The sequence below is a fragment of the Rhinatrema bivittatum genome, chromosome 3 (genome assembly GCF_901001135.1).
Source record: "Rhinatrema bivittatum chromosome 3, aRhiBiv1.1, whole genome shotgun sequence".
NCBI classification, from domain to species: Eukaryota; Metazoa; Chordata; class Amphibia; order Gymnophiona; family Rhinatrematidae; genus Rhinatrema; species Rhinatrema bivittatum.
In genome coordinates this window covers 122,325,768-122,340,536 of record NC_042617.1, presented here as the reverse complement: position 1 = coordinate 122,340,536, position 14,769 = coordinate 122,325,768, and the positions used below count along the sequence as shown (strand labels likewise).

The 14,769-nt window shown below is 42.5% G+C and overlaps 1 protein-coding gene across 6 annotated transcripts in view; it reads left to right on the top strand.

Annotated features, from left to right (window-relative positions):
- LOC115087033 overlaps positions 1–14,769 on the top strand; it is a 139,883-nt gene that overhangs the window by 98,403 nt on the left and 26,711 nt on the right. For 5 of the 6 annotated variants that reach the window (XM_029593681.1, XM_029593676.1, XM_029593680.1 and 2 more), the window contains 3 exons: positions 9,014–9,114; positions 13,676–13,740; positions 14,503–14,651. In XM_029593681.1, the coding sequence (XP_029449541.1) occupies positions 9,014–9,114; positions 13,676–13,740; positions 14,503–14,651 (315 nt within the window). The remainder of the gene's footprint in view (positions 1–9,013; positions 9,115–13,675; positions 13,741–14,502; positions 14,652–14,769) is intronic. The other variant, XM_029593678.1, reaches the window with a different exon arrangement.

The following is a 14,769-nucleotide window of genomic DNA, read 5'->3' as shown; positions in this document are numbered from 1 at the left end:
CTGGGAGATATGCCAGTACAGGCCCTCACCTGGCAAGATACATGGCTGAGGCAGGAAAACATTCCTCCATCCATTCAAACTACCCTCCGCACTTGGAAACAATGGTGACATGCTCTAGTGGGTAACAGGAGGTACTTTTTAAGCTCATCTCTATCACAATGCAAAATTTCCTTCGGGGCGGGATTCTCCCTTCTTTGGGGAATGGAAAACTCAAGGAATACCATTCCTTGGGACGATATGGGGGCCTGAAGGGCTCATAGCCTTAGAACATCTGAGAGATACACCATTTAACACCCATGGCCACATTCCCCTGCTTGCAATTACGTCATTTTATATGGAAGGAAGACATTGGTAAAGACTTGGCAATGGGGAAAATACAACTTGAATGTTGGTGTGAGCAGGCTGCACGGATTAAAGGGGGATTATCCAAAATGTACAGTTTCCTCCAAAAATCCCCTGGTCAGAAACCAGCTTTTCTTTTAGCTTGGGATCAGGACTTGGGCACAATATTGCTGGAGGAGGCATGGGATCAGATATTTGCTAACACCAAACACAGTTCCATATCAGTGCTGTTACTGGAAAATAGCTATAAAGTGTTATTCCGATGGCACCTTACACCCCCCCCCCCCCCCCCAAAGACTTTATAAGGCCCACCTCTGCCAGGATGATCTATGCTGGAGAGGATGTGGTCAGAAGGGAACATACATGCATATATGGTGGGAGTGCCCTGGAGCTAGAACTTATGGGAGGGAGTCTCCGTGCTTCTCCAGCAGGTCCTTCATACCCCTATACAGCTGACCCCTGAGAGGGCATTATTGAATGCATCAGTTGACTGCCCAAGGAGTATGGGGGTTCTGGTAAATCAAGTTGTTCTGGGCACTAGATGTGTGTTAGCGGCTAATTGGAAAATGCCGTCAGTGCCCCCACTTGCTGCAGTTCTATTAAAGCTTGATAAGATGTGCAAGTTATATAAACTGACAGCTCATCGGCACAATACATTACCCAGATTTATACAAGTATGGAACCCATATTTACTATGGCGGGCGGCATCCTGAACTATGTATCGTATAGTGCTATGACCCTGTTTGTGCGTGGTAACTTGTCCAATGTGCCCTGGCCAGAAGCACAAAGAAGCACTCAGAATCTAGCTGGCACTTAGGTGTTTGTTTTACCTGCTAATTGGATTGTTGAAAATGAGGCAATAATGAGTATTTACATATATTTGTATGTATAGAGTTTATTTACATGAATACAAGTTGTTAAGTTATCATGCTACCAATTGTTCAATAAAATATCATTTAAAAAAAAAAAAAAAAGGGGCCAGGAGAAGGATCACACAAAATGAATACAAATAAAATTTGAAGCGAGGAAAACCTCAATCGATTTTCAGAAAAGTGCATTTCTGAGGCGCTAACTAGGGATGTGCAGAAAGCACAGATTCGTCAGATTCTGTATTCGTATTCGGGTCCCAAATACGTTGCATTTGTTCAAGGGGGGACCCGACACATTGATACGTTTTATTCGTTTTCCGGTTTCCATTAAAGTCAATGGAGGAAGTATTTGCAGCCTATTTTTGGCTGCGGAATTGGGGTTTTCTTATCAATTCTGATGAAACTTCTGGGGAGCAATCATCAGAACAAGAAAAGAGCTCCAAGGTACTTAGACTGCGGCAAAGTGGCACCAAAGTGGCATGAATAGCCTAAGGCGCACTGTAAAGGGGGAAAGGGGTACCAGAAGTAGCAAGAGTGCTTTAACAGAGGCACAAAGCACAGTAGCGAGAGTGTCAAAAATACACCACAGCTTCAAAAGAGAGCACAGATAATAGATGCATGAACCCTTGAAGGCAGCAAGACAGGCAGAGCGGCAAGACAAGTGGCATCAACATCCTACAGCACAATGAAGGGGGAACATAGCAAGCAGAAAAACTAGCACCAACACACTGAGGAACCATGATAGTGGCAAGAACATCACAAGGAGTTGAATGAGTCATCTGGTGTATGGCAGCAAGGCAGAGTGGCAGAAAGCTGACAGGGGCAAGACAGGCTGGCAGAGTGGGGGTAGTCTGGTCCCTGTGGTTTTGATAGGGGCAAGACAGGCTGGCCCCAGGGAGAGTTCCCTTTCCTTTGTGCAGGAAAGGGCTCCCTGGAATGGGTTTGCCCCTAAAGTGTAGCACAAGCCTTCAACGCGTGGTGACATGGAGCAGGGTGCCATGTGAACAGCGGTTCAACATGGGTCAACAGGTACTAAGATAGGCTGGCTACCCCGGGGAGGGTTCACTTTTCTTTGAGCAGGGAAGGGCTCCCTGGAATGGGTTGGCACCTAGAGTGATTAATGGTACAAATTGTTAGGATTTAAGCATGTGCAAACAGATCATGACTTCATGAGCAAGATGGAGGAGATTCTCTGCTCTGCCCTGAAACTAAAAGAAAATTGTTTATTTAAGGATCCATGCTGTGAAGGATTAGTATTTTGAATTGCTGGAAACTGAGGTTTCCCTTTGCAACAAGGGTTCAGCCGTTAGGACCAAAAGAAGCGCTGATGTCATCTCCCGCCCAAATGTACAATATCGACCTATGTTGACTTTGTACCCTACAGTGCCTCTGTAAACTATGGGACAGAGGATGAACTAGAGTGCAACTACCACCTTTTCTATAGTACTAGGAGAAACAATGTTGGCACCTAAGAAAGATTTAGGGAACATGGTCCTCATATTATAAAGGTCATGAAAACTATTGAGCACATGAAATATGCAAGCTCCAAACATCTTAAGTCAGCGTTTTATGTTCGTACATGCCAAATGTGGACGGACAGGCACAGCAATCGAGGATAAAGGTCAAGCCCTTTTAGGGACATAAGGCCTGGACGAACAGGCACAACATTTGAGGATTTCCTTTGTGCAGGTATGTTGTGGTTTGATCTGTCATTTCTTCTTGAACTGGTTCACTGCCAAAATAAAATGGCATCTTCTTCATTTCTGAAAGATAATTCAACAGAGGATGCTTTTAGAGCAATAGAGCCTGCCATTTGTGAAGCAAGAACTGAGCTGGAGATTATTTGTGAATACCCAGAAGCTATTAACTGTACTGATGGCACTTCAGCACTGAAATTAGAAATACCAGAACAAAACTCAGACCAGCACAGCGTTTGAGGTCAGGCCCCTGTAGGGAAGTACAGCCTGGACAGTGGACGGACAGGAACAGCATTTTATTCATCTTGCCATTCACAGGGAAAATTTGGAAAACCAAGCAAAGGCAGGTTTATTTTCAAAAACACTAGCATTTCCATCAACTCTGGTGCCAGCCTTGAGCGGTGAGGGCTCGTGATATCCCCTGTCATTGAAAAGACACGTTCACTGGGCACAATGGTTGGTGGACATGACAGATATTGCTGAGCCACTTTGGCTAGGTGTGGCCAGACAGTGGACTTGTGTGCCCAATATGCCAGCGGATCTGTCTGCATGTCCTCTGTAGGCTCTGAGAGATACCGTGTCACTGACAATTGTACTTGTGTCTCCTTTGCTTGGGTGGCCTCAGTCACTCATGCCAGCTGCTTTCTCTCTAGCCCGTAGTACAAAAGATGAATCTTTATGGGCAACTTGCCTTTGGCGTACTGAAGTGGAGGAGGAGGAGGAGGAGGAGGTACTAGCTGTCGCTGACAGTGCTGCTCATGCTTGGGCTAGCACAACTCTCTGAAGTGCCCACTGTTTCCTCCTCTGCTTCATGCCTAATCTGTCTCTGCCTTTGGCGCTCCTGTTCACAGACTTTTGCTAACAGCAGGTCCTTCACCAATAGACAATCGTACTGTAGGGCGAGTTTCCCTTTCACACGGGGATCATAGACTCTGGCTAGCATGTATGTGTGCTCTTCTGTTAAAGGCCTTAATCTCTCTTGCACCTGCTGCTGCAAAATGTCCAGACAATGCAGCACCTCAGCTGTCATTCCTTCTTCCTGTTTAAAGGCCTCCAAATTTTCATCCAGGAAATTAACAATAGGGATGATGTCAGCCAAGGTGGCACTTCTGGAACTCAGCTCCTCTGTGGCATCCTTGAAAGGCTGCAGGATTTTTACCAGCTGACTCATAACTAACCAATCATGATGCCCTAGAGGATTCTACACACCTATGTCCATTGAACCAGAAAGTTCATGAAGGGGTATCTGCAGCTCCACTAACCTCTGCAGCATCATATAAGTGGAATTCCACCGGGTGGCAATGTCTTGAATGAGACGCTTGTGAGGCATCTCCAAATCAGTCTGCTTTTGTCGGAGAACCTGCCTCGCCTTCACACTTCTGTGGAAGTGCGCTGCTATGTTCCTGCACTTGTGTATTAAGTCCTGCAGGTATCCATTCTCTTGGTGCTTGGACTCCAACCCCAGAGCTGACTTCACTACCAGGTGCAACGTGTGTGCAAAACATCGGATGTTCTTAAAGCACCCCTCGGTTATTGCCTTAACCATGTTTGCACCATTGTCTGTGACAAAGAACACTGTCAGAGGATTCCAGTCTCACTGGTGTAGTTGCCAGCCCTCCAGCATCTGTCTGATGCATGCTAGAATATTGGCTGAGGTATGGGCCTGGTCCATCAGGTGGGTGTGCAGTAAAGCCCACCTCCACCCGGATACTTGTTCACTAATAGAGCTGCTGCCTGCCCCTGCCTCAGCCAGGTCCCACCAGTGTGCTGTCAGGGAGAGGTAAGAGTGTGCAGCATTCATGGCGGTCCAGATATCGCAGGTGAAATGCACACTTCCCTCTGCCTTAGCTAGCAGCACTTGGATGCGATTGTGACACTGCTTGTACAGGCTGGGGATGACCTTTCTGCTAAATGTGGTTCTGGAGGGGACTTTGTAATTTGGAACTACGACCTTCAGAAAAAGCTTGAAACCCACATTCTCCACTATCTGCAAGGGCTGGTCATCAAGGGCAATCATTTCCCCAATGCTCCTGGTTACAACTTTTGAGGCTGCCTGCCTCCTACCCTGGGATAGTGTTACCGCACTTCACCCCATTTCCCCCATGGTGGGTTGTCGTTTCTGCCACATGTAGGCTCTGAGAGACTGCAAGAAGGGGCTGAGGGCATGGGGTGACTCTGCTCCTTTTCAAGCACTTTACGCTGCTTGGAAGGGGTCCCCTGACTGGTACTGCCACCATCCCCAGATGGCAGTACTGTTGTTGGGTGTTGCCTTTTCATATGATGCATCATGCCAAAATTAGATAGATGTCCCATTTGCTTGCCTCTGCTAATAGACCTGCCACAGTAATTACACCGAGCAAAACGCAGGTCCTCTGTCATTTTAAAGTGGCTCCAGATTGTAGATGTCTTTTGTGATCCTCCCTCCAGTATAGCCTTGGGGGTGGATGCTGGCACTGGAGCTGAAGTAGTGGGTGTACCCTGAGAAGCAATGCCAGGGGCATCAGTCACACTCTGTGCCTGTGCTGACTGCTCTTCCTCCTCCTCATCATCAGTTTCATCTCTCCCCTGCTGCACTGAAGTGGAGGCTAAGACAGGACTAACTAATCCTCCTAAACCTTCTTCAGCTATTACTACTTCCATTTTTGATGATAAGAATCCCACACAAGATGATTCTTCATCTGAATCAGAAGCAAACGGTGCCTGTGCTACATTGTCAACGCTAAGTCGAGATTGCTGTCCCACTGCTGCTTTTGGGTGTCGACATTTTGTCTGGCATGACTCAGCCTCCCCTTCCCTCACCTCCAAAACTACAGGGTCAAAAACAGGTGGTGGTGATGCATCATGTTTTAGATTTCATTTTTTTTTTCGGATGGAACTGCCTGCCCTTCCAAAGAGTTTAGATTGCAGCAGGTCCCTTTTTAACTTTAATGGGGGACTGGCACTAGTGCATTTTGAAGTGCCACCTCTGCCAGTCCCAATCACTCGACCACATCTAGCTTTCCCTGACATTATAGATTTAATGTCACTGCCTAGTAGGGATTTCAATTAAAAGAATTATTTCCAAAAGAGGCCCACTGGGGATTTGGCTTCACAGACACCCGCTGTCCCAATATATTTGAGTCTGCAAAACTACCCAGTGCCCACTGGCACTGATGCCTAGTGCACAGAGACTGAGAGTTCAATTTAAAAAATGCAGTTAACAAAAAAGCTGGAATTGTTGGCACAGCAGGAAAATCGATGAAACATATTTTTCAATGGAAATTCTAGCAAACTAGCTAGAAATTGAATTTATCTCTCCCACCCACAACACCCAAATGGTGCTTGCAACCTACCCCAGGGGGGGGGGGGTAAATTAAGCAGCAAAATGGCACTGGTAGCAGCTTCTCTCCGTGGTACAGAGAGACCGTCTCAGATCAACTAAAAAAAGTGCTTAAAAAAACCAGGGCTAGCTGGCACTGCAGCCAAATGCAGAGCAAATATCTTTTTCTATCTAAGTAGCTAGCAATTGAATACAGATTTGAGAACTCAGACTAGCTCTAGTACAGCCACCTTCCGCAGAGAGACCACCTCCCCACACCACCCCTGCAACGAGAGTGCATGGTGCGCCGCGTGCTTAAGTATATATAGTGTTGGGTCATCAGCAAAAGCATCACCAACCACTGAGTGAGAGCGTGATTGGCTGCATTGCAAAGATTCTTATCGCTGATATGTTGCATTCTGGTCTCCTTGCCAACCTGTCCGACCCACTCTGACAGGGCTGTGAGGTCACTGACTCACAGGAAAGGGCTGGCTTTTGGCTATGGATACACCCAAATGGCATTCTCAGATTTAAAATGGCCGCTAAGAAAAGCACGCGGCGCCAAATGTATGGAACGGATGATATGTTATATTCGTAGGGAATCGGGATACGTTTTTCGACCCCTCCCCCCCCCCCGAATACAACAAATATGGACATATGTTGCGGATTGCCAATACATTGCAGAAGAATGCACATCCCTAGTGCTAACTAAACTTAAAGTAGAGAAGGCGATGGGATACATCAAAGGGTACTAAAGAAACTTAAAGAAGTCCTGGCATCTCTGGCTGACCTTTTAGAATCTGGAGTAGTTCTGGAAGACTGGAGATGGACAGATGTGGTTCCTATTCATAAAAGTTGAAGTAAGGAGGAGGCTGGGAACTACGGGCCATTTAGTTTGATCTCTGTGGTGATCAAATTAATGGAATTGCTGCTAAAACAGAAGATATTGCAGTTTCTGGAATCCATTGGATTGCAAAATCTGAGGCAGGATGGTTTTACTAGAGATAAATCTTGTCTGACAAATCTGATCAATTTCTTTGATTGGGTGAACAGAGAGTTAGTTCAAGGGAGAGTGCTAGATGCAGTGTACTTGGATTTCAGTAAGGCCTTTGACACGGTTCTGCATAGGCAACCAATAAATAAACTGAGCATCCTTGAGATGGGCCCTCTAGTGACTGTGTTAGAAACTGGCTAAATGTTAGGTGACAAAGGGTAGTGGTAAATGCAGTTTACTCTGAAGAGGAGGACATTACTAATGCTGGGCCCCAGGGATCAGTCTTTGGACCAGTTCTTTTCAACATTTTTTATGAGCAACATAGCTGAAGCATTGTCAGGAAAGGTTTGTCTTTGTTGCTGATAATACCAAAATCTGCAATGGGGGTAGACAGTCAGGAAAGCATGGAAAACTTGAAGCTTGAAGTATGGTCTACGAACTGACTCAAAGATCTAAAGATGTATATCCTAGAGAGAGGGGGAGATATGATACGTACACTTAAATATCTCAAAATCCTGCACAGGAGTCTAGCCTCTTTCAACAAAAAGGCAGCTCTAAAATGAAGAATCATGGGGTGAGGGCTAAAGGGGTATACTCAGGTGCAATCTTTGGAAATATTTATCCACAGAGATTGTAGTAGATGCATAGAACAGCCTCCCAGTGGAGGTAATGGAGACAAAAATGTTATTTGAATTGAAAGCATGGGATAAATACAGGGGATCTCTGATGGAGTGATGGAAATTGTAAAGCTAAATTTGTTTGGGCAGATGAGCAGACTACATGGGCTATATGGTCTCTTTCTGCCATCATATTTCTATGTTTCTATAAACCAAAATGAATGTTTTAAACTCTGCACATGCCTACTGTACTATAGTATGATTTAGTAACACAGTTCTTCAGATGTTTTCGCAAAGTACGAAATACTAGATCAAGGATACACTGCATCTCTGTATTCCTGAATGCACTGTGCGTTTTCAGGATCAAGGCCTGCTCTTGAGCCCCTCAGTTAAGGGGACAAGAATTGTCTACACAACAACATTGTTGGTCCTATATTATGGAACAGTTTGCCTAATGTGATTCAAGCTATAATGGGCTTGAAGCTTTTTCTGAAAGAAATTGAAACATTACTTATTCAAGTTGGCATATCCATAATCTTGTTTTTTGTGTCCAAGTACATTTTAATAATGTTTGATTGTGTTTGTGTATTTTATGTTTATATAGTTGTGTTACTCACTTAGGATGGTTGGCTGATGTGATAGGTGGGTTATAAGAATTTTTAAATAAATAAGGAAAACTAATATCCATAGTTTTAAAAGATTTTATTCCTTCTCGACATGCATGTCAAACCATAGGGGTAGATTTTTAAAAGGTTGCACGCGGGCGTACATGTGCACGTGCTACCCGGTGTGCACATATGTACGCCTGATTGTATAACATGTGTGCGAATGTTATAAAATCCGGGGTCTGTGGGCGCAAGGGGGTGCACACTTGTGCACGTCGAGCTGCAGTGCCTTCCCCTGTTCCCTTACGAACCTGCCCTTTCCTCCCTACCTTTTTTGTTTTCTTTGTTTCCAAACTTACTTCAGATGGCCAACTGCCGGCGCGTGATCCCAAGCACAGCAGCAAATGGCTGCTGTGCCTGGAACCTCGGGCCCTGCCCCTCCCCGCCCCTTTTTGCAAGCCCCGTGTCGCCAGTCCATTTTAAAATAGCCTTTTTAAATCCGGCCCATAGTGAGCATGTTAAGATGGCACAGGAATACTGTAAATCTACAGCAAGATATGACTAAATATAACTTGATTTTATTTCCAACAGATGTTTTATTTGAGGTAATTATCGAACTTGAATATCAAAGATTAATGCCAAACAATAGAACTGAAGTGGAAAGGGATCTCATAGAATTCATTAAACGTAAGGTATGATAGAATTTTAATGAATGCAATTCTATTTACAGTATTTGAGCCTTTTGTAGAATTAGTAGGAAAGTGAACCTTTCTGTGAAATTCTTTTCTCGCCTCATGATGGTCAAAGATTTAGACACAAAGTAGAGCACATTATAAGGGATTGCTAAATACAAAAAGGTCAATATTTAAAAGCCATTTAAATGGATAACTGAAAAGTTATCCATCTAAATGGCTAGCTGGGAATATTCAGTGCCATATGCGCCTAAATTCTAGATGTGCACATAGAATTTATGCACATAAGTCGGAGGAGATCCGAAGGTGGGCGGGAGGTGTTTTTGGGTCAGACCAGGGTTAGCTGCTTAATCAATGCAGCTAACTCTGGTTGCCCCATATGGCTGACCTAAAGTTAGCTGGTTTGACATAACCAGCTAAATTTAAGATAGGGATATTCAGCAGCGTGGCTGTGCCGCTGACTTATCCCCATTAAGTTAGCGAGACAGCTAACTTAACTAGCCATTCCGTGTCTGAATATCAACCTCATTATCTTTTGTTTTTAAAATCAGGTTGAAAATGAGATCATCCAACCTGGGAGCACAGGCCTCATCCTATACATCTGACATGCTTTATAATTCAATAGTCACAATTTCAGCATAGAAGCAATCTATCCTATGATATGATGATTGGAGAAAGCACTGAGTGTTTGTAGCTCTGAACTAGGAAGTAACAAGGGAGGGAAGAGGTAGAGTTGTGGTGCCAGGCACTGGTGTAATAGAAACCTCTGTTCCATATTTTTAGTCAAAGCTAGATACTGGCATGATGTGTTTAATAGCACAGAAAGGGGAATTTAAAACATGAATTTTGGCTTTATGCACTGAGGCAGAGGAAGGTTTACAGTGAAATATATACCTGAAAGAGTATTTAAAAACATTATTTATAATGTTGGCAGCATTATGAAACTGGAAGGAGAATGGAACAGACTGTTTCTCTGTGGACTGGCTGGATTTCCAGAAGTTTTTCAAGAAATGTTTTCCCACCTAAGAACAAGTTTTATAATATTTCTTAAGTTTGTGTCAGGTCTTTATGAATTTTGAGACATCCTTTTAAACCCTGCACTATGATCCTTTTCATGATAGTTACTGTTACAGAATGTGATGACAGGGTAGGTAGATCCTGGATACCATGCTTTCAATATTGTGGAACTGGGGATGATTCCTGTGGGGTGTGCTGGAGTGGTAAGGAAGGACAAGGGAAGGATTGAAGTTGACAAAGGAGTGGGTATAATACTGCATAAAACCTCACTGGGAAGATATCCTCCTTTGAGTATCACATGGTATTTGTGCTTAGCAACATAGGTGCTCAAATGCATGATTGCTCTTGATTATTTCTGGGTAATTGTAACACATTTTTATGATTACTTGCAAATATCTTTTTCACATTTGATTACCCACTTTACATCATAGATTCCAAAACTAACTACAGTTAACAGAATGGAATTAAAAATTAGACCCAGCAAATATTTTTTCTACAAGATGTGTCATCATATGAGGAAAATACTTCATCTGACACAGTATAAAGAACTTGCACATATTCGGCCCAATTTTAAATGGCCTGCACACGTAAAAAGCAGGGGTTAAAAGGTGCCCGGTTGCGCTTGTAACTCCTGTTATGCGCACAAGGGGTGGGGCAGGAGGTAGCCAATAAAGCGGCCATTTGCTACTGTGCCGGGGGATTGCGTGCCGGCAGGGTGCTGGCACGCGCAACCTGTTACTGCTCCTTTGGAGGAGCAAAAGGTAAACATAAAATTGGGGCTACATAGGATAGGGATAGGGGACGGGTAGGAGAGGGGAAAGGAGGTTGGGGTAGGGAATTGGGGGAGCCCCGATCTTGTCGCCGCATGTATTAGCTAAATTCTACCCCCCCCCCCTTTGCATGCGCCACCCAGGATTTTATAACATGCGGGTACCAGTCATAAAATCGCACATCCATGTGTGCACACCGGGTAGCGTGCGCACATGGACGCTTCGCGTATTTTTTAAAAATCCATCCCATTGTGTTCAAAGCTCATCATGAGTCAAAATCCTCCTGTAAATACTCCTATTTATATTGTGAATTTCAAATAGTCCTTTATATAAGAATTAAACAAGAAATTAACTTTCATAATGCAGAAACAAATAGTTCAACGTGTTGAATCAGCATTCTTAATACCAGGGTCGGTACAAGAGCATTTGGCGCCCTAAGCAAACCTTCGGATATGCACCCCCTTCCCCAACTTATCTCTAGCACGGTGCTCCTCGCTATCAATGGTAATGGCTCCAGAACAGTGCTCCCTTCTTTGAGGGTTTTAGTTCTAGCACAGCATCTCTCTAGGCCTCGTGCTGGTAGGATTTTACTACTCCCAAAACTTTGGCACTCTAGGCAGCCAGCTAGTTTTCCTAATGGAATCACCGGCGCTCTTTAATGCCAGAATGTAGCTCAATGTGCTGGTCTGACATGAATCATGTTTCACTTAATCAGCTGCTTCAGGGATACTCCTTAATAGATAAGCACCTTATAGTAAACATGAAACTCTTGCAATTATTATTTTTAAACACCCACCCACCTAACTGGTAGTGAATCTTGCAAAAGTCAAAAGGTCTCAACTGGTGACTGGTGCTTACCAAAATATTTTCAGGCATACAATATGGCCGTGCATTATATAGTCTAATGATCAAGCTGCCATTGGTCAGAACAAAATTCAAATAATCCAATGAATTTGTAAATTCACTAAATAAAACCCCCTGGCCTTGATTTAAAATAAAAATATCCAATCTAATGATGCATTTAGATCTTTTTCATATAAAATGCCATTCTATTTCAATATTTAAACCCATTGGTTCAGTAGAATTCAACATGTAAATTCAGCGTCATTCCCAAGAAGAGAGTTCCTGCTCTCAATTGATCACATCAAGAAACGCATTAAAGGTGGAAGTTGAGAGAAGATGGATCAGCAGTAGCATTTCACTGCCACGCATGCTGGCACCAGGAATCTGCTTCCTGAGCTGGCTGGCAATGCTGCAGAAACAGTGCTTACTGCCTGTGACAAGAGGAGAGCCTTGGCCATATTTATTTATTTATTTGTAGAGTTTTATATACCGTTATTCGGTAGAGCCATCATAACTGTTTACAAAATATGCAATTATCATACAAAATATGCAAGTAGCATACCATAACCATAAGTGGCACCTCACAGGTAGACTCAAGGACCATGATCACATACTTTGGAGGGGAATATGGTGTATGAACCCTCCCCACCCCCATCCGATGATTTGCCTAGGTGAGGGAGAGGGGTATGACAATAGGGTAGAATACCCCAAGTGGTTGAAGGATGGATCACGATGCTGAACCTAGCCCTTATTTTAATTTGAGTTGTAGTAAAAAGAAACTACTGACCCTCTTCCTCTTTTCCCCTCTGCATCACCACAAACAAACAGTTTATGTGAATTCTACTACTGGAACTAGGATTCTTCATGGCATTAAAATATAGCTTTGCTGCTCAGTTATTGAATAGGGAGTATTATACGGATCTAATAAACATACGTTTACTGAGAGAAAACCAGCAAAGTATTTGGGGGGAAAAAGTAAATGCCTTCATTAAACAAAGACCTAAATTTTCAGGACTGCTGAGGTCTCTTTTTCCCATGCGACATTGGAAATTTCAGGTTACTGCAGCTGGGAGGCTCTTTACATCTGAAAACTGTAAACTTAAAAACAGAACTCCAAATTTGTCTCCCCCCCACCCCCACTGTGTTTTCTTTCAAAATTCAGAAAATGCTTTTGAATTCAGTTACATTAAACTTTTTGAATGTCCAAGAATTAACTGTATCTCTGTTACTTTAATGGGTTCTCCTTTTCGGCTTTGCCAATTGCATGGAAGACATTTTAAAAGAACTTTTGATCCAAATTTGTCTGCTCTTAAACCACATGACAAAAGCCCAGTAATTAATCCTAAAGTGTTTTTGTGTTCATTGTGGAGGGTTAACCAAACAATTCCAAGAAAACTGACACACAAAAAAAAATGATCTGGTGCCCTAGGTAAATCTTGGTGAACCCTCTACGTAATTTCAAATGTATATATAATCAAAAGAAATGAATGAGTGTATCCATCCTACTAATGCAGTGGTATCATAACCCACAGTGTCATCTGGGTAAATAGATTCTTTTTTTTATGCTGGTTATTGCTGCATTAATAGTTTTGAGCATAGGTTTGATAATGGTTTTCATTATTTCCTTCAGACATCTACAGTGAAGCAGGGTATAACATGCAAATGTAAAGCCTGAGTGAATGAATGAGTGGCTGGTTTTGGACTTGTCCATACAAACTGTATTTTAGATATCCAGATAATGTCTGGATTGCATACCGTAGAAATGAGGTTATCTTTGTCATGTTGGAGATTGGGATGGGAATGGGGGGGTGGTATCCACCCTCTAGAGGCAGAAGTTTACGTTTTGTGGAAAGTTCTAGATAATCTTGTCTACACTACAGAATTCTTAAAACAACTGCAGATCAATCTGTAATTGTTCTGACTCTTTGCAGATAAACGAAAAACTGTTCTTTCTCTCAAGGCAAGATGATGAAATCAAGTTAATGCAAACAGAAAGGTATGAAAGTAATTAAACTTTAACATAGTTGTGTCTATGGGGAAAATTCTTAGTACATCTGGTCCCAATTTTATTTAAAAAAAAAAAAAAAAAAGAGAAATGTCCTTAAGTTTATAATAATTTCCATAATAAGCAACATCATAATTTCTTGTCTTTTCTTCTACCATCATGTTTTGTGTACTTCCTTTATTGGTATATGCACATTAGATATAGCTGCCTGAATGTTATAAAATGTAGATCACTAATTTTTAAGATTCCAATCTCTTGTGCAATTATTTCCACTCCTATAGAAGAAAACTTCTTAGCAAATCTACAGAAACTGCACTGTGGGGAAAATACAGTAATTGTATAAGTACATTGGCCAATATGCAGTTAAGAAATAAACAAATCACAGTAGATAACTGAAGCAAGTATCAACTATTTTATGGATGGTTGCTGAAGTGGTCCAAGAATGGTTTAAACTATTTTGAATTGAGGAAGCAGCCTGGTTAGATGGATATTTTCTGCCACTGAGGCATCTCACTAACCAGATTTCTGCATCATCTTTACTATGGCTTATAAAACTAGCCTTATAAAGGTGCCATTTTTTTTTGTCATGTATAGTTCCTTTAGTAAAGATAAATATTGAAGTCATAGGATATGCAGTTTAGAACTTGTTTAACAAAAAAATGTGGCTCAGCTTGAAGTACAGTTTATTTCAGTGAGAGTTATCAAAATTGCTGTCTTTTTAACATAGTTCAATAAAATTTGGTTTTCATGTAGGACAGAGTCACGCAACATGATAAAAGTTTGGATACAGTTGAAACCTGAAATCAGGAATGCGTCATATTTGGTAAAATCTCAGCTTGACATGTTGACCAATAGTAGTTTGGGAAACAGGACAACCACTCTGGTTTCGTTATCAATCGAAGGTACATTGCATATACAGTAACTATATACATAAGTAATCCTATTGCTGAAATACTTTCAGAAACTTTACTATGTGTATTCAGCTTCAGAGAAGTTCAGCATTTCATGCTGATGTGTAAT